The following is a 25642-nucleotide window of genomic DNA, read 5'->3' as shown; positions in this document are numbered from 1 at the left end:
TGAAATTTAGGCCTCCTTCCCACGAACGGATTTCCGCCGCGTAATTCGCGGCGAAAATCCGCTGCGTTGCCTGCAGTTATTAGGTTCTATTGAACCTAATAGCTCAGGGCACACGGTGCGGAATTCCACCGCGGTGGAATTCCGCACCGTGAAATCTCCCGTCCTCACCCGCGGCATGCTCTACAACTTTTTGATCGCACATTTTCAAAAGGCGAAAAGAACAAAAAAGAAAAAGAAAAAACGGAAATCCTGAGATTTTTTTCCCTTTGTGTTCATATTATGGGATAAACAACATGATCCTATTATAGTTTGTGACAGAGGCGTAACTTGAAGATTCAGGGCCCGAATGCAAAATCTGTAACAGGGCCCCCCAACTAGAATGCTTTATTCATACTAGTAGGCTCCCTATATGGAGAAGATGGGACTTATGGGCCCCCTAAGGCTTCTGGGCCCGGGTGAAACTGCATCCACTGCACCCCTATAGTTACGCCCCTGGTTTGTGAATAGAGATGAGCAAGCATGCTCGTTTAAGGCTGATGCCATCGGTCTTGTCAAGTAACTGATTACGAGACCGAGCACCATGCGGGGGCGGTGGCGGGGGGGGGGGGGGGGGGGGAGAGAGATCTCTCTCACTCTCCTCCCCGCCACCATACCGAATGGTGCTCAGACGAGTAATCAGTTACTCGACAAGACCGATACTCGATCCAGCATCAGCCTTAAACGAGCATGCTCGCTCATCTCTATTTGTGAAGTTATGAATGTAGCCATTTAGCCATAATAAAGCATTCTTTGCTGTAAAGAGTCATTTTTCTTTAACTAGACGTTTTGTAATACTTTAATATTTCTTATTTACACAAGGTGATATGAGCATGTGATCATTTCCTTATTTAATTTACTGCACTACTGATGTAGTGCAGTATATTATGTCAACCTACCAGTATCCTCCTGACACTCATACTATTCGGCGTTGCAGCTGGTCTATGGGGTCACAAAAGAAGACCCCTTCCTCTCATTGCTTAAGTAATGCACTTGCTAATGACCACAGCATTTAAACAGTTCAATAACCAGGATCATTACGAGGTCCGATCCCAACCATCACAGCAGGGTGCCAGTTATATTTTACAGCCCACGACATCACTGCATCATCCATATACGGTGGTTTGCTCTGCATCTTACAGTTCAAAGTATACATTTATGGTGCAGGGTGGGAAGAAGTTAAATAAACCCATCTATGACTGACTTCTTGGGTGGGGGGTAGTTGTCTTAGAAGGATCCCGATCTCAGAAACTATTTTTGACCAAAGGTTCTTACAAACTCCATGGATTCCTCCAGCTCACTGACTGTATTTGTCAACACCGTGTCAGAGAAGATGTCCATAGTAACTTTTTGTCATTTCCTTACCTCAATATTTTTTTCATGGTTGGTTTCTAACTGAGAGACTAATTCTTGATTGTGTCTTTTTTGGTCATTCAACTGACTTCTGTAAAGACAAACCCAATGGTAGAGTAAGAAATGTGGGACAACGTAATATTATACAGTGGATATTACTTTACCCCTATTTCCTTCTCAAGTCATAACCGCTCATCAACCACTTATCATACTTGGATACAATAATATCATTAGGATATTGAAGCCATACAACATATCTGTGCATGCAGCTGGAGTGTAAATCTTCTTTAATACGGCTTGATCCCCCAGTATTTTACCCTCGGCGTGTGATGACTCACGAGGATAAAGTTTGCAGATTCATTTAGAGGTCACTTGATGATCATAATCCCACTTAGCAAAGTAGCAATAAAAGCGATTCATTCTATAACAAACTATTTAAATGGTTCTGTGGCAGAAAGCAGACACGGGTTTAATCAAATGCCAAGTCCATTCTGCCTAAATGAGTCACAAAATAATGAAAACTATGAATTACTTTATAACGCCGAAGCAAAGATAACCTTCATTTATAAATCTATGGGAAGAGACATAGTGTATATTATTGGTGACAGCATTTTTATAGTGTACTTTGGTAAATGCCCTGAAGTGCACAGAAGTCAAAATATATCAGCTACAATATAAGTGAAAACGAATCTCATTTGAAGTTTAATTACATACATCCATGTGGTTGGAATATATCTTTAAACCCTCCTTATGGAAAAAAATTGTGTCAGAGTACAGATATCGCATAGTGACAGTCCTAACAGGAATAGAGGAGATAGGTTGGGTTGTATCAATCTGTTCTTAATAAAGAGCCTCCGACTCGGTAGGATGAGTAGGGCACCATGACAGGCTGCCAGACCATGATATTATATATCCATTGACACTTACCACCAGATATACTACGTAGAAATATTAAAAGGTTCTCCCCCGGCTGCTGCTTCGGTGGACATGGCCGAAGCTAACTTGACCTCTCTAGATACACCTCCGCAGGCAGTACAGCAATGTGGAAGTATTATCCTTCAGCTACAATGTATGTATTCTGCAACTTAGACCGTACCCATGTCTGATGGCTTTTATCAATGAGGTGGTTGTTGTTAGTTGTTTACGACCCTTGGCGACCCAAAAGACAAGGAAATTATGTAAGACTGAAGTATTCTTACAAAATGAGTCATGGCGATTAGCTGCTGATTGTTGCGGTTTTGGCGCCTAAGATCCCGAGCAAACAGCTGATTTTTAGGATTCAGCCGGCAACACATTTGTATGTATAGTAGTATTACATGGTGGTCATTCCGATGAATGGCCTTCCATGTAATACTCCCCCCCACCTCCCACCTCAATGACATCCATATGTCTTAATTTGGCACTTGGTCAAGGTTTCTCGTAAAACAGTAAGACAACCATTTGATTATAAAACATCCAGAAACTGTACAAATATTACAATATTCTAGGACTAAGCAGTCTTGGTTTGGCAAACTCAAGATGCTATCCTGCTATTGTTTCTCAATACCCAATTCCACAAGATCTAGTGTACTTCAACGTACAGTCTAATGCGCGCATCTTTAGAAGATGGAAATTTCCTTTAAGAAGGTTGTTTGATATAGAACACCCATGTGCGAATACGCTATTGGGAATAAAGAATTAGGTGTTATTCAAGTGGGCATACCTCTATTAAACCCGTAAAAACTGGGCACAAAGAAAGAACAGATAGCACACAGATGCTGTCCATGTGCTGTTCACTGATACAGGTGCCCAACATTGCATATTCGATTCTTGTTTGAAAAAATGAATGAGAATAGGACATGTTGCGATTTTTCTCAAATGGACCATAGCTCTGTGTGGGTGCAGTTCCTGGAATACAAAGACAGCAGATGGGCCGAAAATAATGATTTTTCAGATGGATGTAAAGTGGATATAGGGGAGGAGGGGGTGGAGGAGTTTATCAATCAGAATGCTTATCTATTAACCAGAGTGAACAGCAGCTATTCATCTCATTCTGGGGAATCTGGCAGGTCCAAAGATTACATGGACAATGATGGGTGGGTATCTGTTGAGTCACAGTATTGTTACAATCTAACAGGCCTTGGTGTGGATGGTAGATTTCCTTTAAGACCCCATTTACAGTGACAGAAGATCGCTCAAACGACAGTTTGAGTGACAGTTTTGAGCGATCATCTTTGCATAGTCTGTAGTAGCTAAGCAGCTACTTAAGAACTATACAGGCGGAGCAGGACACCACCGCTAACGCTCGGCAAACAATACAGCTGTTTTGCATAAGCAAACAGCTGTATCGTTCTCCATGATTACAGCTCGCGTCCTGCTGTGAACTACCAGAGCTGAAAGAATCTTATCAGCGCTGCCAACTGTGAAAACAGCCTGCACCGCTGATAAGAGTTCATCGCTCAATTCAAGAAAACCAGAATTGAGCGAGAAATGACTAGTGCACGAAAACTGCACGATGTCCGTGCATTTAGACCCAACGATTCTCGCTCAAAAGACTGCTTTGATCGAATTTGGAGTGAGAATCGTTGGGTCTAAATGGGCCTTAAAACCCCTTCATGTGTATCCACTTTCCCAGCAAGGTACTAATGAAAGCATTATGTTGCCTTTGATTTCTCCAGTCTGGGACACCGTTTTGAGTGGTAGATGAAATGGGGTGACAGAAAAACTACAATTACATTAGGATCGCTAGCTACAATATTCTGTTGGCTGACACGGTGCATGAAAAACTTGAGATCGGAGATATTTCTAGCCCAGACCTTAGAGTACTGCGTATAAGTTTATGTTTGTTCTATATGCTTTTTTATGGCATGCGGTTGAGATTTCATTTTCCTTGATTTTTTTCAGAATGTACAAACAAGTGTGGACTTCTGAAATAAAACAGGCATCCAATGAATGTGACCAAGAGAATGTTGAGCAATTCATGGCTTGTTGATTTGTCCTGTACTTCAGCTTGGGAAACAATATGCGCAGCGTTGCTGTTCCGATGCTTTGCGTTTTATATGCTGTTTTTATATGGCAGTGAAACCTAGACTGAAAACGCCTTACAGTAATCAACCTTTACAGAAGCTAGAGAAGCTGTAAAATTTCCCAAATTTGTCAACTGAGTAGCTGCAAAATATTGCGGCTTTCTGAAAAAGTCAGATAAACAAAATGCTTTTAGGCTGCTTAAAAGTACTAATATAAAAAGGTACTTGAAGGTGAAAATCAACTTGAAGGACCGTCGGTCGGTGGAGCGGTGGATGATCCTGATTAAGGAGTTTTGGAAAAGCTAGACATTTAACACAGACAAAAGGTATTGAAAACTAAAATGTGCTTTATTTCATAGCTTGGCAAGTAGGTTTCGGATGTGCCAGCTGTAGTTGGTGCATTATTCATGATGCACAGATAACAAATTAACAGAGCTTGTGCCAGATGTGTTTTGTTCTAGTGAAAAAACGGCAATATGCTTTAGTTACTCTCCGTGATTATGGATTTCTGTATTGTGCCAGTACCTGCAGCTGTCTTACTCAACCAGCAGAAAAAGTCTTTAATGATATTCTTTTGTCAAGATAGGACAGCTGCCAAGCAAAACACACATGCAGATCGGGAATATAAAAAAGTAATACTTTCGAAAGTAAATACAGAAATAAGTGCAGACAGCATTAGCATGCACCTTACACTGTGACATTGGGAACCTGCATAGTTCTTCTGGGATACAAGGTAATAAACGTCTAGCAGTGCGAACAATCTTATCAGGCTAAACACAATCTCATTTTGTTTTATGGTGGTGGCAGAACTGGAAGAGGTGACTTTTTCTGGCCGGATGGATAATAACGGGCGCTGTAAAGGTGCAGATGACTTTGGCGACATGGATGACACTTTCTGTGTAAGGGCTCAGTCGGACAAGCGATTTTTTTAGTGCATGTATAGGCGCCCTAAAAAAAAAAAAATCATAGCTGGTAGAACCAATGCTTTTGAATGGAAGCGGTCACGTCTGATTATTTTTACATGCGTGAACCCCCTTCCCCCCCCCCCGCACCTCTGAAAAATAGGACGGAAAAAAATGTGAAACCCCTGGATGCCGTCACATCCAGGGATTTCATCTTGTTGCCAATTGGGCCAGCGGCTGCAGCGCCAGCCCCGTTGAAAATATAGGGAGAAAATCGCGCTCCCCTGCCACAGCTGTGACATTGAATGACAGATGAGCGCTGCCTCTGATTGGTCACAGTGCTCAGCCAATCAGAGGCAGCGCTTTCTAGAGGCGGGGATTTTTCAATCCCCGGCCACCAGAATACAGGAGAAGACTGGCGGGGACTAGGGAGAATAGCCTTCATCCCATGTACAGTTAAAGCTAGCTACAATATTCTTCTGGCTTCTTGTTAGCAGAGAGCAATGCATCATGGGAGCTCAGGTGACAGTTGCATAGTTGGCGCTAAATTGCAGACTATGAGATTCCAAGAAACATCATTCATTAAAAAGGACAAGAAACATTACATGAAGGTCATCCTGTGTGTTTTGTAGTGTCACTTTTCTGCAGCAGTTTACTGCTGGGAAAAAAAAAATACAGAGATCAAATGTAACATACAAGTGAATGAAAATTTCAAAAACTGTCTTTTCTGGAGGCTTGTAAGCAAAGAATACAAAAACATGAAAAAGCGCTTAAATAAATAGTCCATATAATATGTGTTACTTCTATATGCTGATGGAGAGGACTAGCTGGAATAAAAGTTAAGGGAAAATAAAATAAAAAAAATCAATAAAGCAATAAAAAAATATAATTGATATAATCATCAACACAAATGATCCAAAATAAATAAATAAAAACACTAAAATTATAATGAATTATTGTAAAGAAAAAAAAGAAAAAAAAATTAAAATAATAATGATAATAGTAAGTGTACTGAAGTCACTTACAATTTTGTAACCACATACAACCAATGCCATGCCACACTCTAAAAGAGAAACATTGGCCCATCTCATTACAGGATCCATATACGGGTGACCGCTTTCCGACAAAACTCAAAATAACGTTGAGAAGAGCATGCACACTGAAGTCTGTGCTAGCTCCTGGTAAACCGGCAGGGAAACAGCCGAGCCATTTCCTTTTTCCTGAGCCTGAAGGCTGTTTTTGATGTGGTAAAAAGAGCTGCAAGTTTTGTGCCAATATTTGCAATAGAAAAACAAGTTTCACTGGCCGCGCCACAAAAAATGTTTTCCAATCAAGTCCTTCCTTAACGGTTCCTCAAGTTTTGTCATTCATTTATTTGAATATCTCTGCCATCTTTAGTATGTTGGGCGCACTACTCCGGCACAGATCCAACTCTGCTAACAGCATCCTGAAAAGTAATAGCTCTAGGCACGCAAACATTGCCCACAACCGGAACTTTAGTAATTTTGCTGTAAAGATCCTGGAACATGTTGCGCTCAGTGTAAGCAACAGACTGAGGTATTAAAAAAGGGAATCATTATGGATATTCAAATTAAACACCCATGACCCAATGGGCCTAAACGAACGTCTTGAGAAGGTTTTTGAAGGATGGCCTTCAATTCGAAGTAAATATTCTCCCACTGCCCTCTCCCCTCACTTATATTTCCACTTTTTTTCCTGCCTTCCAACGCTCTCCCCCTCCTACATAATCTGCTCATATGGACATCTTCTTATCTAGTCCCCTGTTCATGGCGTTCCAGCACCACATGGGCCCTTTGTACCCTCTATTCGACAATGGCCACTTCCACCGTTATCCTTCATCTATTGATCTGCTTGTACCAATCCTGACCGCACCAATATTAGCTGTCCTATGTCTCTTTCACCTATGCAGTTTTCCATACTTATTTGAATTCTTCCCCATAGGTTGGATACATTATGGACTATACTATCTACTTATATGCATACAAACACATATAAGTACATGTTTATTATGTTTACAATTGTATCCTATGCACAGTTCCTCTTTACAGCATTGCTTCTTTCCACCTGTCCCCACATTACCTCTCCATTATATTTCATGCTCATATTTATTTACCAATCACATTTACACATTTTCCCTCTTTAACTTGTACACACTTCCCTTGCCAACCTCTGCACACTCTCCCTGCCCTGCGTGTACTTGGCCTCGCTCCTTTTGGGTAGCGCTGACATACAACCCTGCTCAGTTAAGCGACATTCCTGTAATTAGCCTTACCTCTTCTGTGCCTGCGTGAATCTTTGGTGTCCCTTATCCCCATAGCACATGCGCTGCCTCGCCAATTCCTTTATTTAACCCCCCGACAGTCTCATCACTTCTTCTCTTGCTTCTCCTCCTGAACCGCCGATAGGTTCTTTCCAAATTTGCAAAATTGTCAAAATAGTCACCCTTTGGTCATTTACACCACTTCATTGATCTATTCGACTGCTTTCCTTCCTAGGCATCCCTTTCCTGTCCTATCAGGTATATGCCTGTGCCTTCCAAAACATGTCAGGTTGAGTCCTCTCTCCTCTTACTGTCCTCTACCCCTGCCCCCCACTCACACGACAGTCTAAGTTACCAATTACTAGTCAATATATAAGCTCATATTGTGAATTATCATTTCCTAAGCAATAGCCTCTTTTCCCACCAGTTCCTTTCGAAAGAGTTCTAGTTATCGAAGACCTTTTTGCCATTTGTCCTACTATTCTACGACTGCCGTTTTCAATATTGAATTGCTTAGGTTTGGATGTTTTTTATTTATTTCATTTGTATACTGCACTTTCATGTGTCTGGACCCCAAACTTGTATCTCTCTTAATACATTTACTATTATTATTTTACCCTTATTTCATTACATCAGCCCTATTCTTATTTGCACAAGGAAAGACTAGAACCAATGGGATGAAACTGAAAGGGAAGAGACACAAATTAGATATTAGAAAAAACTTTCTGACAGTGAGGGTGATCAATGAAGGGAACAGGTTGCCACAGGAGGTGACGAGTTCTTCTTCAATGGAAGTGTTCAAACAAAAGCTGGACAAATATCTGTCTTGGATGATTTAGTGAATCTGCACTGAGCAGGGGGTTGGACCCGATGACCCTGGAGGTCCCTTCCAACTCTACCATTCTAGGATATGATTCTATTGTTATTTATTTACATTGTCTTATAATTTAAGTCAATGTATTTATTTAATTCAGATCATTTGTGTAATCAATTATATCATTTATATATTTTATTGATTTATAGTTGTTTTTGTATTTCCCTTATCTTTTATTTCGCTGTGTTCTATACCTTGTGCTCTGTAATCCCCTTGAGTATTTCTTTATATTTTAGTACCCTCCCAAGCATGGCTGATTAAGCGGTTCACCTTGAAATATGTTGTATTGCTGGTTGAAATTGATTAATAGAAGAGAAGTTGGATTCTACACTCTTATTGTCCTACGTCTTGTCTCTGGAGTGTTGGCCGACATACCATGTTTTTGTTTCTCCAGTCCATCCATACACTTTGCTCACTCTTTGGGGAGTACACTTGGTTAGCAGCAACTCCCGTATTTGGGTTTTTTCAACCTCCCCTAAGGGATTACGCCTGGGACCCAGTCCCTTGTCATCTTTTGGGCTTGCTCCGCTCCTCCTTTTTCTGCCTTCAGCTACATGATTCTTGTGAATATGACCTACAGTACAGGCTGGAATATACAAGCTAGCATGAAGGTGTAAAATATCATGCACATTAACACCCATGTAATCATCACTCTGATGTAGGAAAAGGTGCCTCAATTTGCAAAACGCCAAGAAGCTGATGGCACAGAAGCACCCAATGACAATAGATTGCTCTGTCTGCCTCAATGTACTGCAGATACGAGTTTTATTAGGCTGCTAACTCTTCAGAGTGACTGCTTCTCCCATACCAATTTAAAAATCTGGGCAACGTTCCAGCTTAGTCTCTGAAAGATTTACAGATCTTCTGTCAGCACACAAACAAGGCAAAAAAAAAAAGAAAAAAAAAAAAAAGTCAGACGTGCACTTATATTCAAATACTATATCCAGCGGAAAACAAAACTACAAATGCCAGCTACGGCTCAGCTTCCATTCTGAATAATGATCAAGTTTAAACACATAACAGCTGTTTAAAGAATATTTTCCTTAAACTAGCGGCACCATCGAGGGTCACTATTTGCTGAAGCCATTCTCAAGCAGTATAAATAACACTGCAACATTAAATTCTGCTGAGCAAGTTTTTAATTAGCATACCTTGGAAAAGCAAAGCACTTGGATGAGCTTCAAGTCTCAGCAAAAATGTCAGCTAAAGGGCACTGAGAATGAAAGAAATGTGTATGCAATGCATATTTGTAAATACAGATGAAGTGCGCACGCTTGTGCCATGCTATTAATTATTTTCTTCACATTGATTCTTTGGCAAAATAGAAAGATAGTTTCCAAGCGGAATAAAAATAGAATCGGCTATATCATGGTGACACATTCTGGGGTAGGACGCTGTGCATTCGGCTAAAATTAGGTTAAGTTAAAGTAGCTGACTTGGCAAAACACAATTTATTAATAAGGGAAATTTGAAGCTTATGTTAAGCACATCACTTCCAGGAGATCTGACAGTATCAGGACCCTTCTTTCTAGCTTTTCCACTAACTAAATACACACCTCAAGTAACTTTTTCAGGATTTTTTCTACTTCTTCTCTAAGTAGCTCAGTTGCACAAATGACTGTAGCTAACTACGGTTTCCATGAACATAAGACCCTGTCTTATATTAATTTTTGTTCCAAAAGAGGTGCTAGGTCTCATTTTTGGAGGATGTCTTATTATACTTACCAAGCAGGCTCAGTCTAGGTTCCTCCCGCTGCTCTCCGGAGCTCCGATGCACTTCTTGCAGTCCTCGGTCACTGGCAGAAGATCACTTCCTGGTTACGAGATTCATAAATCCCGCCTCCAGGAAGTGATCGCTTTGATTGGTTCTCGAGCACTGCCTAGCCTGCTAGGTAATGTATTCCTTTTTTATGTAATGCGGATAGGGCTTATATTTAAAGCCTCCTTGAAAAATCAGGGTAGGGTTTATCTTCAGGGTAGGTCTTATTTTTGGGGAAACAGGGTATTTAGCTAGATGGTTAGTAAAGCAATTCTATAGGCACCAGCACCATTTTCAATAAAATAGCAGATTTTGAGTAGTTAAAGGGGATATTCCACCGAAATAACTGATAACCCATCCACAGTACTGGTGATAAATTACTGATCACTAGGGATCTGATCATTGGAACGTTACACCCCAAGTCCCCCTTAGGCTGACAGCAAATGAACAGAACTTGCATGATTTTCTTGGCCGTGTAAATAAGCCCTTTGTGAATGGTAATGCATATGCATGTCCACCACTCCATTCCCTTCAAGCAGTCGGACGTCTAACAATTAGTCATTTTTCACCTATCCTGGGGAGAGGTAATAAATGCTTTTAGTGGGATAACTCCTTTACTTCCATCCCTGACAATTTCTGTTTACAGTAATCACATAGGTTGTCAATGTATATAGCACTATATTCATTAATAAAGACTGGAGGATGACACTTCTTGAAAATCCCCTGTGCAACTCCTCCAATGTTAAAGCAGTGTCCATTGGTAAGCATATTATATTTCGCATTCTCTGAAATATAAAAGGCCAGAAGCGGTACAACATCATGAAATGTTGAAGCATGAAAATGTCAAGTTGCTCCTGTTTGGCTTTAGTAATTGAAATCTTAGCGCTGTTAAAGCACTATAATTCATGGCTGGGGTTGTTGGCGTCTTGGGGAGGAGGTTAGTTGGTAAGGCCTGGCCTTTTGTGAAATTGGCTGAACAGTTTGGAGATAGCAGGTTAGAGAGCACTGGGTGCTGTCTGTAAAAGATAAAGCTTCCAAATATAAAGAATATTTAAATAAAACTTGATTTTAAAGATTAACGGACTATAATTAATCCTTGCATAGAACAGAAAAGGGCTTTCACACCTTCATCAATCACAACATAGAAATTGCTGGCCATGAAATTTGAATCCAATGAGAAGAAAATGCCTGTATTTTGCACTTTGTAGCTACTTTGGCATACTTAGAGATTTAAAGAACACCACATGATCTCCCTTCCTAACTACACATGCTATAATCAGTGCCAGAGTATAATATGGGTGGTTTAGGTGGCCGTCTAGGACCCACAGAAATACCAAGTACAGAAATAGATTCCATAGATATGGAATGGAGCGGCAGTGTATGTGTGACCACTACTCAGTTTAAGCTTCTCACTATGGGTTTGCGGTAAAGAAAAATGGGGCTCTCAGGTCACTCCTTCCAGGGATAGTGGAGGCCCCAGTGATCGGATATGTATCACCCATCTTGTGGATGGTGATAAATATCCATTATAGGACAGCTCATTTAATGCAGGGATCTGGTTTGAGGTCTGAATTTTTTTAGGGGTCTGATCCTGGCGTCTGCAAAATTACGGTAGGTCAGACCCCAGACCAGACGGCTAAATAAATTCAGTTTGGCCTGGGAGCTGAATTTATTTAAAGGTCCAGTCTGTAGTCTGAATTGTGTTGCAACAGATGCTGGGGATGGCTGTAGAAGTTAGTAGCCAAAAATGTCTCAGCAGCAAAGTTTGCTTGTCAGGTGAAACTGCCAGGTTGGTCAGGGCGGGATGGAGAAGAAAAGGGAATAGAATGTCTACAATCAGAGAAAAGTATTTTAGTAAATACTTGTATTACCCAAAAATTATGTAAAACATTTCCATGTTGCCAAGGCTTAATCATCAACTGTGTGCTATCATTCCTCCTGTCAAGAGGATATGTCCCTGCACAATCCAATACTATCAGCAATAACTGGGCACTGTCAGTATGTAGTGGTAAAGCCCTTTGAAGGGTAATGGTATCATTCAGTTGTCAATTTATTCATATAGTGCTTACTGTTTAACAAGAATTCAATCTACTAGCACAGAAAGGTGATGCTGACTGTAGAAACAACCTGGCAGGGTTGCAGTGAGGGTCTAAAGTTTGGGAAAGACTGTTGAGCTCATATTACAATCAACCACTTTCTGTGTATGATCGTTTTGGTGGTGGCAACGTGCTAGCTTAAGACAGCATCACAGTCTATAACTGATTTGCAGAATGGAGAGATAACAGGAGTTAGTTACACTTGTTTCAACATTTCCATTGTCTTCTATGGGGAGAAGAGGAATTTTATGTGGCCCAAAGTACATGAAACATACCGCAATTTTCGCAACCTTGACTCCGTGCTTCTAGTAAGGTTAGTTGTCTCCTCTTTCCACTTGTGACTTGTTTTCTGCTGAGCCATCAGAAGCTTCATTAATTCTTCTATGGACTTGCGATACCCGTCTTCCATTTCCTGTAATTGTACCTTGAAGCCTTGCTCCTTTACCGAAAATTCATGTCTTAAAGTGCTTAACTATGAAATTTAAAAAAAACGTACAGTGACAAAGTGACACAGTCAACCCACGGAAAAGAGTTACCGGAATATTAAATTAACAGCAATTTAACCCACGATGGAAAATTTAACTCTGGCTGGAATCTTATCACAGTCAAATGCTAACATAGCTTAATAATAGCCGAAACTCAAGGGTATTCTGTCAGTTTTTAAGTTTTAAGCACCGTTTTGAACACATTGCCTGACATAAGAAACATCATTCAGGTGTCCAAAAAGTTCAAAAACCTTGCAGTGAGGACCAGTGCTCCCGATTCAATGCCTTTCCCTGATAAAACAGTGGCTCTGCCGGGGTTGTACCATTTTTTATTTTTAACACGCAAAAGGTAGTATTTTAGTGAAAAAAAGCCATAAGAATTAAACCAAGACAAAATATAGGTCTTCCTTCTCTGTTCTACAGACACAGGGATAACCAATTCTATTGAGTAAAGACCCTGCAAACAAGAATATAGATCTCTAGTTCACAAACCCGACACCTTTCCTTCGTTTTCATACCTAGCAATCTTTGTGCCATCAGACAAAAGTTCTGTTTGGCAACCAACTTGTCTTCCATCTGATAGTTTATTTCCATTTCACGTTTAGATCTGACTATTCTCTCTCAAAGCCATCTTTTGAGCGATAATTGTTGGGTCTAACTGCACTGACCGTGCAGTTTTCGTTAATGAATCGATGATCGTTCTCTTTCATGTGCTGAAAGAGAACCATCAGCCTTATCAGTCGTTCACGGTAGGATACAGCTGATATTATTGTTTCAGCTGTAGCCTGCTCTGTGAACAGCCGGGGTATAAAGAACACAGCGCTCTAGCTGTGTTCTTCATACTCCGACAGGAGCGCACAGCTGTATAGCAGCTGAGCGCTCCATGAACAGCCAGGGCATGAAGATCACAGTGGTCTAGCTGTGTTCTGCATACCCCGCTCGGAGCACAAAGTGATCACTCAAAACTTGAGCGATCACCTTGCTCAAAAGACATCTTTTAAGCGATAATCGTTGTGTTTAAACCAGGCTTTTGGCCATGTTGTGATACATACATCCAAGTAAAGCAGAAATATATTATCTGGCTACATAAAGAATTGGATACCACCCGGAACAACCCATCCTCCCCATTAGCTAGTTTTATAAACTGAAGTTAAAACTTTTTATGGAGGCAATCAGAATCATCCATGTCTCCCCACTACTATAGTTACAGGCAAATAAAAAACACTGGTTCTCCAGGATAGTGCAAGTTTGCGAATTTCTTATTTTTCCCAATGATTCCAGACAGCATTATTGCCCCTTTATTTCCCGTTTTTACCCTTTTCTTTATACCAACTGTTACAGGTGTACAAATAAATCTGTTCTCCTAGAATTATACAGCAAGCTGATAAGAAATACTATTCATTTTAATAAGATTACAATATATAATAATTGCTTTCCAAAAGCTCCAAGTGTTTGCATTGTTCAGTTTTCCAGCATTTGCCATCTGTCTGTCGAGGTAATTTGCATGGATACATTTGGCGTTTTAAATTGTAATTTATGGAAAGTGCTCAGCTTCTAATTACTGTACTGAAATCTACAAAAATAAAACTTTCAATGGCCTTCTCAGACCAGACATGTAAACAGTGGTTTAACATAAGAAGCTGGCTTAGGGTGGGTAACTGGGATTCTCAGCTGTAACAAACTAAATCTGCCCACGGGATTGTTTTTTCCAAAGTTTCATCAAGAAATTTGAAATTCTGAAATGGAATATCATAACTACCCGGAAAGCCTGCTAATCAAAACCCATAGGCTCATTATGTTGTAGATGGGATTTCTTCACAACTTGTGTTTATTTCCTGTAGCTTATATTGGGCCAACATACTCCACTGTGCTGTACAGATTAGCAACACTCACATCAGTCCCAGTGCACTTTGAGATTCAAGCTCTAATTTCTCTCTAACCCCCATGCACTTTGGGGCTTATTTCGAAGGAAGCCAATCACTTTTTGAAATATGGGAGAAAACCTAAGAGCCCGGAACAAATCCAGACAAATATGGGGAAGACATTAGAGATGATCTAGCATGCTCGGTAAAGGCAGATACTCGAGCAAGCATAGCTCTTCTCGAGTAACTGCATACTCGTCCGGGTGGGGGGCGGCGGGGAGAGTGAGAGAGATCTCTGTCTCTCTCTCTCTTCCCCCCGCTCTCCCCCACTCACCCCCGCATTTGCTCGGATGAGTATGCAGTTACTCGAGAAGAGCGATGCTCGCTCGAGTATCTGCCTTTACCTAGCGTGCTCGCATATCTCTAGAAAACATACAAACTCTATGCCGATTTTACTCTTGGTTGGATTACAATCAGGATCCCAGTGCTAAAAATGCTAACTATTGAGCTGTTTTGAAGCAAGATTTTATTCTTTGAACTTCTATATTGTGCAATCAAATAATTCCCACAATGACTGAATTAACCTTGAGATGCCCGAATGTCCACAGAAACATCTCAGCTTTTTAAAGACTATGGTCATCTAGGGGGTAATTTTTTTTTACTTAAATGCATGTATTTTTGGCTAAAAATCATTTTTTGCAATGGAGTTTCATTAACAATTTTACACGATTTGGGTTCTGCAACTTCTATACATCATTGCACATACAGTCATTGTAAAAACAAAAATACAAGCACCTAGAAGGAGTTGTTATTTTGTGGCAAAACTCAGCATGCAGTTACATCTCATGCAAATAATTAGACTTGTGGCGTGATTAAATGAACAGTCTTGCCACCACCTGCAGCCCTAAAAGTGGTTCATCCCCTGGTCTATAAAAAAGCTTTCAGAGGCTACTTGTGTGTAGTGGAGCTCTCTATTCATTTGTGTAGAGCTTGTTGACCACTAGACGCCTCTACGATAAAGATTTCGCTCAGTTAACAGTTTGAGAGGGGCGCATTATTGGAATGCAAGAAGCTGGATGGTCATAACAATGAATTGCCCACCACCTGGGCCGTTCTGACCAGACTGTTAGGAGGTGTTGGGACCAGTGGATGCGTGAGGGCATGCACACAAGGCGACCGGGTACAGGATGCCCTCGACAGACAAACAGAGAAGCTCATCTGATTGTTAGACAAGCACGAGCAACTCCAATTGTTTCATTGTTCTCCATACAGAGACAGGTGGCACCATGTTTACAGGCCCCTATGTCTGTTGGAACCATTTGCAGGCACTTGGCTGAGTCACATTTGGTCTCACCGTGCCCATTAAGTTAACGGACTTTGACATCCACCATCGCCTCTGTTTGCATTGGTGTTGTGCACAACAAAACTGCTATGGAGTGGAACTGGGTTGTCTTCAGTGACAAATCCAGATTTAGTTTGGGCATAGACGACGGCCGTGTTTGTGTCTGGAGACATACGGGTGAGCGATTCAATCCTGCCTTTGTTGTGGAGCAGCACACTGCCCCCTGCTGGTGTGATGGTCTAGCCCTAGTGGCACAAGGGACAATGACAGCTCAGCGATCTGTTCAGGACATCCTGCAGTCACAGGTGTTCCTCTCAGGGCTCAGTCACACGGGCGTTTTAACGCGCCAATTTTTTTGCACATAACACATGCGTTCAAAAATTTGCATGACCGAAGGGGGCGGCACGCAGGGAAAAACAGAGATGGATGCTTTTTTCCCACACAAAAAGTGCGCTACCCGCTATCCCCCCCCCAGCGGTTCTCCCGGCAGTCATAATGCCTCCCCTCCCCCCCAGTGATTCTCCCAGCAGTCATAATGCCTCCCCTTCCCCCCAGCGATTCTCCCAGCAGTCATAATGCCACCCCTTTCCCACCAGCGGTTCTCCCAGCAGTCATAATGCCTCCCCTTCCCCCCCAGCGATTCTCCCTGCAGTCATAATGCCTCCCCTCCCCCCCAGTGATTCTCCCTGCAGTCATAATGCCTCCCCTCCCCCCAGTGATTCTCCCAGCAGTCATAATGCCACCCCTATCCCCCCAGCGGTTCTCCCAGCAGTCATAATGCCTCCCCTTCCCCCCCAGCGATTCTCCCTCCAGTCATAATGCCTCCCTCTCCCCCCCCCCCAGTGATTCTCCCAGCAGTCATGATGCCTCCCCTTCCCCCCAGCGATTCTCCCGGCAGTCATAATGCCTCCCCTTCCCCCCCAGCAATTCTCCCGGCAGTCATAATGCCTCCCCTCCCCCCAGGTATTCTCCCAGCAGTCATAATGCCTCTCCTTCCCCCCGAGCGATTCTCCCAGCAGTCATAATGCCTCCCCTCCGACCCAGCGATTCACCCAACAGTCATAATGCCCGCCCCCAGCCCCCCATACTTACCCCTCCTCCTCGTGGGAGCGCCGTTCCTCTTCTGCCTGATCCCAGGTGCACACTGATGGCAGTGTGCTGTTGGATGCCTCCTCCCCCTGCTCTTGCGGAACCAAGTAGGAGACGTCGGGGGATGGGGGAGGAGGATCCCGGCTGCACACTGAAGTCACAGTGTGCGCTGGGATCAGCGCAGATAGCAGCGCTGAGTGAATGTCGTCAGCATGGGAGCCACGGCCCCTGCAGGCATTCACTAATGTGGTGAGCGGCAGATGGTGACGCATGCCAGCAGGGAGGGCGCTGCATGCCGCCTCTGGCACGGGTGCCATAGGTTCACCACCACTGATCTAGAGGCTCAGTTACAGCAAATGTGGACCGATATGCTGCAGAATACCATATAGATACCTGTATGCCTCAATGCACGCCCGTATCACATCTTGCATCCAAGCTAGAGGCGGTACAACAGGGTACTAGAGGCTCCATGCCTGCCTGTATCACATCTTGTATCCAAGCTAGAGGCGGTACAACAGGGTACTAGAGTCTTCCTTCAAGTGTTCACTTTTCTGCAATAACTTATCCTTTTGCTCAGATATTGTAATGACTTACTTATATTAATGTTACAATCACACATATAAAAAAAAGTTTCATTTGATTCAGACAACTCCTAGGTGCTTGATTTTTTTTTTTTTTACAAATCAGTGTACTTCAGATCCCACTGAGAGCTTAAGGTCTATTTATACAGGACGAATGTCTGGCAAACGATGCCCGACACTCGTCCCTGTGTGTCCGCGCTCCCGTGCTGAGCTAGTATTGCTGGCCAGCAGGGGAGCGGGGCAGTGCAGGAGATTTCTCTCCTTTCGATTCCCTGCCCCTCTTCATTGACTTAATATAGTGGCTGTTCAGTCCTGAACGGCCGCTATTTAAACTTAACGATGAGCTAATTGTCCATCGTTTATGCAGCATAAGCGATGGATGATGAGCTCATTGTTTAGTGTAAATAGCGTCCGTTCAGTACTGAATGGCCACTATATTAAGTCAATGGAGAGGGGCGGGGAAGTGAGAGGAGAGAAATCCTCTGCACTGCCTGGTCCCCCTGCTGGCTGGTCTGTGAGCGAGCCAGCAATACTAGCATTCGTGCAAAAGCACCGCAGCGCGGACACACAAGGACCAGTGTCGGGCATCGTTTGCCCGACATTCGTCACGTGTAAATGGGCCTCTAGTTTCGCTCTGCTCTCTTCTCTGTCTTGAAAAGTCTTATTAGCTAATTTATGACCACAACAAAGATAAACTTTGTATAAATCATAAATGAGCTGATAAGAAAGTTCAGGAAAAAGTAAAGATGAAAGAGAAACTAAGGGTCCTTTTACACTGAACAATAGTTATCCAAATTATCGCTGGATTGCATGCGTCTGAACAATAATTGCGCAGTGTAAATGCTGGCAGGGACTGATCGATGAATGGTAATTCGTTCGCTGTTCAGTTTCTGCAGGCATAAAAGTCAAACAATGATTGGCCGCTGTAAGCAGGCTGTTATTCATCTATGAACGTTGGCCCGTTTACTGTGAGTGAAGGCGGGTGGGCCGGAACGCTCCACCTCAATTCACTGAGCAATTATCCCTTGGGTTGACCGTTAGGGCGCTGAAGTACTCGACAGTCATCCCGTTTAAAAGGACCGTAAACGGTCAGTCCAGCTTCACTGGGGGACTGAAATGTAAACCATGACATATAAAAGCTGCAGAAGCCAAACGGTGCAAAATCTTTAATGAAACCCTATAGCAAAAATGATTGTCAGCCCATACAGGCATTTATGTTTAAACCCCCCCAGCTCCCTAGACCCTTTGTGCTAGAGTTCGTGGATGGGTCCTAATGGTTTTTGTCCCAAGTGATTAGACATAAGTCATCCTAGTGATATGCAATCGATGTCTATGGCGGGAAAACTTAAGAAAGATAATCGATACACATGAGACAAGAATGGAAAATGAGAATGTATGACAATGAGGAGTTGTTTTCCAGGAACGCACCATCCTGGACTATTGCTTGTCATAAAAAATTTACAGAACGTCCATTGGTTGAATATTTTATACTTCTCCAGAAAGTTTTCTGCGGCAAAGCTTGGATAAATAACAACCGCGTGCGCACAACCCGATGCTGAACATTACCTGAAACGTGACTTTCTGCTGGGCCTCCATAGCGGACCTTTTCCATTCTTCCACATCTTTCCGTAACTCTTCATTTTCCTGCACGAGTTTTAACCTCTCCTCGCTCACAGACCTACTCTCTTTTCTCTCCGACTCCAAAACTTCATTCAGCTTTAGAATAGTTTCATGGCGCCTCGACAGCTCCTCTTCAGAACTGAAAATGAAACATATTTCTGCATTTTACTAACTAAGCACGAACAATAGAGCAATTTGGTAAAGAAAAACAAAAAAAAACTAAAATCTCCGCTGTCCCGTTAGAACTCTGGGCTACACAAAATGATAATTTTAGGGATCACTCACATGAGCGTTTTTTGGCTGCGTATTTTTTACGAATGTAACATGTATTCCCTGCATATTTTACCTAACTATATACTATAATGGGTGTAATACGCACCAAAACAGGACATGCTGCTTTTTTTTTTTAGGTGCGGGAAAAAGACAGGTCTGAATGGCCCGCTGTAAAGCACAGGTGTTTTAGCACTTCATATAAGGCAGGGCTCACATGAGCGCAGGTTTATCACATATTACGTGCAGGTACCTTAGACTGCCTGTCCACGGGCATTTTTGCATTGCGTTCCCCAGGGAACACAGTGCACGCTTTCAATAGTGTTGCTATGGAAAGCGCAGCCCCCCTGTACACGAGCAGAGAATCATAGCGATTCTCCGCTTGCGGGCAGCAAACCGCGATTCTCTGCAATAAGTCTATCTGTCAGATAGGTGCGGGGTAACAGGGCTTTTCCCCGAGAGCTTGGAAGGAGGAGGTGAGGCTGAAGGGATCTGCCCCTAGCGCCAACCTCTAGCTCCCCCCCTCTATTTTAGCTATGGGAATCCCTGTGAGATACAATGTAGCCCTGCCCCACCTCTCTCTCTCTGAGGTTTTGGGAACCCTATAAATGGATCTTACTAAACGATGAGCGAGACAACTGTGTTGGCTGGGTGGACTGAAGTAGAGTCATCTTGTTGTCATATCGTGTTTCCCTGAAAATAAAACCCTGTCTTATATTAATTTTTGCCCCAAAGGAGGCACATGGTCTTATTTTCAGGGGAAGTCTTATCATACTTACCTAGCAGGCTCCATTCGGGTCCCTCTTACTGGTCTCCAGTGCTCTTGCGTCAGTCTTTAGAAGAACGCTTGCTCGTAAAGGGGCTCGCAAACCCCGCCTCCAGCAAGCAATGGCTGTGATTGGTTCTCCAGTGCCGCGCTCTAAGAACCAATCACAGCCATCTACATGGCTTATTTTTGGCATTGGGTTTATATTTCAAGCTCCCCCTTCCTGAAAATCAGGATAGGGCTTATTTTAGGGGTAGGTATTATTTTTGGGGAAGCACGGTACATAAAGTACATAAAGGTCCTTTTACTTTTAAATGACGAATACCAACCAACAAGATTGGCATTCGTCTACCAGGCTTTCATAAAGGCCAATTCAGATTCTATTGGGGAACAAATAATCATTTTATTTTTTTTATCATAAATCATTTTATTTTTTAAAGGAACATTAGACAAATTATACAGTTCAGGAACAAGCAGAAAGATACAAAACCAAGTGATAGCAGGTAAGCACAAGCCTGCAAAAAAAATCAATGTAGCATATTAAAAGGTATTCTTATACAGTTAAGCCTCATGCCTACATCCATGACGGACTCCACCAGCGGAATATCGCATCGGAGTCCACCACGGCGTCCCCCCAAACCTCCATACTTGCCATTCCGGATCCGGCGTAACCCCCCCGCATAGAGTCCTGCGGGGCAACGCCGCGTAAAATGAGGCAGAAATCCGGGCATGGGCATTAGCCCTTAGCCTCATGTCCACGGGGAAAATCAGATCCGCTGCAGATTCTACATGTAGAATCTGCAGCGGGTCCCTCCTGCCCCGCGGACATGAGCGCTGAAAAGAAGAATTTACCTATCCGTAGCGGGCGGGGAAGGTCTGCTGTTCCTCACGGCCGGATCTTCTTTTTCGGCCGGCGGATGAATTCGTCACGCCGGCGGCACGTCGCCGGGCACATCCGCCGAGCCGAAGCAAGAAAGATCCGGCCGTGAGGAATAGAAGACCTTCGCGGTCCGCTCCGGATGGGTAAATACTTTTAAATTCCTATTTTAGGTCTCCCGCGGATCCGGACGGCTTCCATAGGCTTCAATAGAAGCCCGCGGGAGCCGTCCCCGCGGGAGACCCGCACGAAAATGGAGCATGGTCCAGATTTTTTCATGCTCCATTTTTTTTTAAATCCCTTTTATTGACCATCCGCGGGTATTTATCTACCCGCGGGTGGTCAATGCATCCCTATGGGATGCGGATCCGCATGCGGGAGATCCGCTGCGGATCTTAAATCATATTTTGCCCGTGGACATGAGGCCTTAGGCCTCATGTCCACGGGGAAAATCGGGCCCGCTACGGATTCTCCATGGAGAATCTGCAGCGGGTCCCTCCTGCCCCGCGGACATGAGCGCTGAAAATAACAATAAATAAGAATAAACTCACCTCCCATCCGCTCCGTTTCTTCTCTTCGCCGCGGCGTCATCTTCTCTTGTCGCGGCCGGATCTTCTTTCTTCGGCTCGGCGGATGTGCATGATGACGTCGGTGACGTGCCCCGCGCATGCGCCGGGCCGAAGCAAAATGATCCGGCCGCGACTGAGAGAAGATGGCGCCGCGCCGAAGAGAAGAACCGGAGCGTGTGAGTAAAATATGATTTTTGTCTCCCGCGGATCCAGACGGCTTCCATAGGCTTCAATAGAAGCCCGCGGGAGCCGTCCCCGCGGGAGACCCGCATGAAAATGGAGCATGGTCCAGATTTTTCCATGCTCCATTTTTTTTTAAATCACTTTTATTGACCATCCGCGGGTATTTATCTACCCGCGGGTGGTCAATGCATCCCTATGGGGTGCGGATCCGCGCGGGAGAAGAGTTAAAATCCGCTGCGGATTTTAATTCTTATTTTGCCCGTGGACATGAGCCCTTAGAGTATGGCTGCCTTCCCCATTTTTATATAGGTCAAACAGAAGGACAACAATTCCCAACAGGGAATTCAAAGAAAGAACAACAAAAACAAACAAAAGAAGAAAAAGGAAATCATACATGTAGTGCGACCATGCAGATGGGAAGCATAAGCTCCAACGCCAGCGCCTTTGTACAAAAATCAGCAACTAATCTGATGTCCCTAATACAGTAAAAAGGACTATTACCCAACGGCCCCACACCTTATCAAATTTAGCAGGACGACCTCAAGCCGTATATTCAATCTTATATGTAGGGACTAAGTCGTTATCTTCCTGTATACAAACATTTCTAGTAGGGTCTTTAGGATGTTTCCAATTAAGTAGGACTACTTTCTTGCATAGAACAATAGCAGTTTATACAGGCTATGTGTTCCTATGTTCACTGAGATGTCATCCACAGGTCCAAAGAGACATAACTTGGGATGAGACTTTAAGAACCTCAGAACGCCATGCTAGCAGTCCTGCAGGACCGTGCACTCCCAGAATGATTGTGCTCACACCCCCATAGCATCTCGGGCAATCCGCCATATGAGACAATTCCATAGTATATAAATCGGAGAGGAGTGTGATATATTCTATGCACAAATTTTACTTGTATGAGCGCTTATCTCTAGCACTGACCCAAGGAGGGCCAGAACCAGCCAACAAGTCCCTTTCATCATCCAAGTCCAGGTCTGGGATATCCCTCTCCCACCTATTCATATGACTGTTTATCCCCCATAGAGCTTCATCATTGGTGGCACCTTCACAATCACTGCCCATTGAGAGGGCAAAAGAATGCTCCTAGCAACATTTTGACCCACTCATCAGGCAAAAGGCCCGTAAATGTCACCTGTATTCAGGTGAAGGGAACTTGATAAAGGCACCTCATGCAGGAGGCTTAGTTACCCCACCAAGGTGTGGTAGGTGTGGGAAGTTTTGAAAGCAGACCAGTGGAACCAGGTTTTATACCGAACAACTTCCGCAAGGGTTTGGGCAGTCAACCTTTCCATATGTTGGGTTTGAACAATCCTTACAAACCCTTCTTTCAAAGTTGGAGGATCAGCTAATTTCCAATGGTGGGGAAAAACTGTTTTAGCGACTACCAAAAGGTGGCGGGTATGAGATCTTTAAAATGTGTAGAGCGCGTCATATTAAACATAAACACAAGAGTGGCCACGGGGTGGTGGGGGGTGTTTGAGAGCTAACATCTGTGACTTCATAAAATATTCTAAGAACTTCCTCCCAAAAACCCCTCACGAATAAAACAGCTCCATCATATAGGTGATGTTGTTTCCCCTGCCTCATCGAACCGCCAACAAACAACCTCTATTGAGGAACACTACCTATGAAGTTATGAAAAATAGTAAGGATATGGGACTGAAAAGCCTGTAATTCTCTCTCTTTCTGAAACTGCACTATTTCAATAGCCCCCAATTGGATGTTTTCGACTTTATCCAAGCAACCTTGGTGATAGAACAACTCAAGGACAGAGCTTCCCAGTGCCATATAAAGTATTATTATTACTGTTTTATAACTCTACAGTCAGCACACACTCCTTTACCAATATATAGAGATGGTGTCCAGTCTTTCAGAGGTTTCCGAGATCGTGAAGAAATGAGGCAAAAACTATTTTTATAAAGTTGCATACATTATGTAGATAAGACGAAGGTTCTCCATCTATATCCATTATATACGGTGACGGATACCGGCGGTCTTCCTATAAGTACTAACCTACATTTTACACTACAGGGCAGGGAAAAAAATCTCCACTCTCCCTATATGAATAAGAGTGAAGAGGCAATCATCATTCTATACAGCCAGCGAACTAGAGGAAAATGTTTATTTTAAAGGCGTTTCGATCTCGCTAAGAAATACGTTGCATCATTACATTATGTATTTTCCTTCAGCCTGCACGAGTTTAGAAGACAGAATGCAGGGTGAGACTATTCTCCCAAATGCCGCAGATCAGCAGGCTGTGATCCATGTGTTCTACCTAGGAATAATGTGCTAATCAAAAGTGACTGCGGGGAAAATCAAAATATAATATTGTCATCTTGCAGTTACTAATTCAGAACATGGAACAATAGCTTAAAGTGCGTGAGCTTTGATTTGCATCAGATCCGAACAGTGGAGCTCTTTAGGTAGTCTGAATCTAGACAGAAAAATATGCCCTTTGGAGAATTACAATTGTAACTGTAATCACAACTTTTCAGAAAAAGGTATTACATATAGATTTATGCAGCTGGAAAGCTAAAAGTGCTCATAAAAAACTAGGAGTATAAAAAATGGGAAGAAAGAATCGCATAAAAAGGGATAGCAGCCATAAAAAAGCAAGCTGGAAGTTATGGGCTAATAATATTTTTCTTCTATGACTAAACACATAATTTTCAGTAAATAAAATATTACAGGCTACTGAGATTGTGGAAGAGGATGTTTTACCAAGATCTCATAGCGAGGAGTAAATGTATAGAAGACGACCGGAGACTATAGAAATCAAAGGACATGTGAAGCACATCCTATCCGTCCGCGTCCTGAGGGGAGCTCAGTGGGGCTGGTATTAGGAACGCCGCTATATTTTAGGAAAGGACTTCTGACGCTTTCATCAACACCAAAGTTTCATTCAAATAAGCCAAGGCTACATGAGGTATCATTAATAAGCCAAGGCTACATGAGGTATCATTATACAGTCAGGCTGCAGGTTTAGCGGAACTTTCTGAGTAGAATGTTGAAGATGAGGTCAAGAATTATACTGGATAAATGGAAGAAAAAGTACCAAATGGCTTAGGTCCTAAATTGGTCTCAATGATTTCCATAATGGCAGAGTCTTCTCAACATTTAGAGGTGTCCAATTTTAGAGTTTAAATTTGAAATGATCCCATCTTCAAGTTCAGCAATTTTTCAAATACATTGCATTACTTATCTTGTGTTATTCCTGAATTATGGCATGTATTATAATCCAGAGCTGCACTCACAATTCAGCTGGCTGTATTGTAATCCAGGGCTGCACTTACAATTCAGCTGGCTGTATTGTAATCCAGAGCTCCACTCACAATTCAGCTGGCTGTATTGTAATCCAGGGCTGCACTCACAATTCAGCTGGCTGTATTGTAATCCAGGGCTGCACTCACAATTCAGCTGGCTGTATTGTAATCCAGGGCTGCACTCACAATTCAGCTGGCTGTATTGTAATCCAGAGCTGCACTCACAATTCAGATGGCTGTATTGTAATCCAGAGCTGCACTCACAATTCAGCTGGCTGTATTGTAATCCAGAGCTGCACTCACAATTCAGCTGGCTGTATTGTAATCCAGGGCTGCACTCACAATTCAGCTGGCTGTATTGTAATCCAGAGCTGCACTCACAATTCAGATGGCTGTATTGTAATCCAGAGCTGC

At 42.9% G+C, this 25642-nt stretch overlaps 1 protein-coding gene across 3 annotated transcripts in view; it reads right to left on the bottom strand.

Moving 5' to 3' along the window:
• The window catches only part of SCLT1 (sodium channel and clathrin linker 1), a 148568-nt gene that overhangs the window by 7780 nt on the left and 115146 nt on the right, over window positions 1-25642 (bottom strand). For all 3 annotated transcript variants that reach the window (XM_066573748.1, XM_066573749.1, XM_066573750.1), the window contains 3 exons: window positions 19232-19424; window positions 12582-12778; window positions 1402-1480 (listed from right to left, as the gene is read on the bottom strand). In XM_066573748.1, coding sequence (XP_066429845.1) covers window positions 1402-1480; window positions 12582-12778; window positions 19232-19424 — 469 coding nt within the window. The remainder of the gene's footprint in view (window positions 1-1401; window positions 1481-12581; window positions 12779-19231; window positions 19425-25642) is intronic.

The sequence above is a fragment of the Eleutherodactylus coqui genome, chromosome 7 (genome assembly GCF_035609145.1).
Source record: "Eleutherodactylus coqui strain aEleCoq1 chromosome 7, aEleCoq1.hap1, whole genome shotgun sequence".
NCBI lineage: Eukaryota > Metazoa > Chordata > Amphibia > Anura > Eleutherodactylidae > Eleutherodactylus > Eleutherodactylus coqui.
This window is presented reverse-complemented; position numbering and strand designations above follow the sequence as displayed.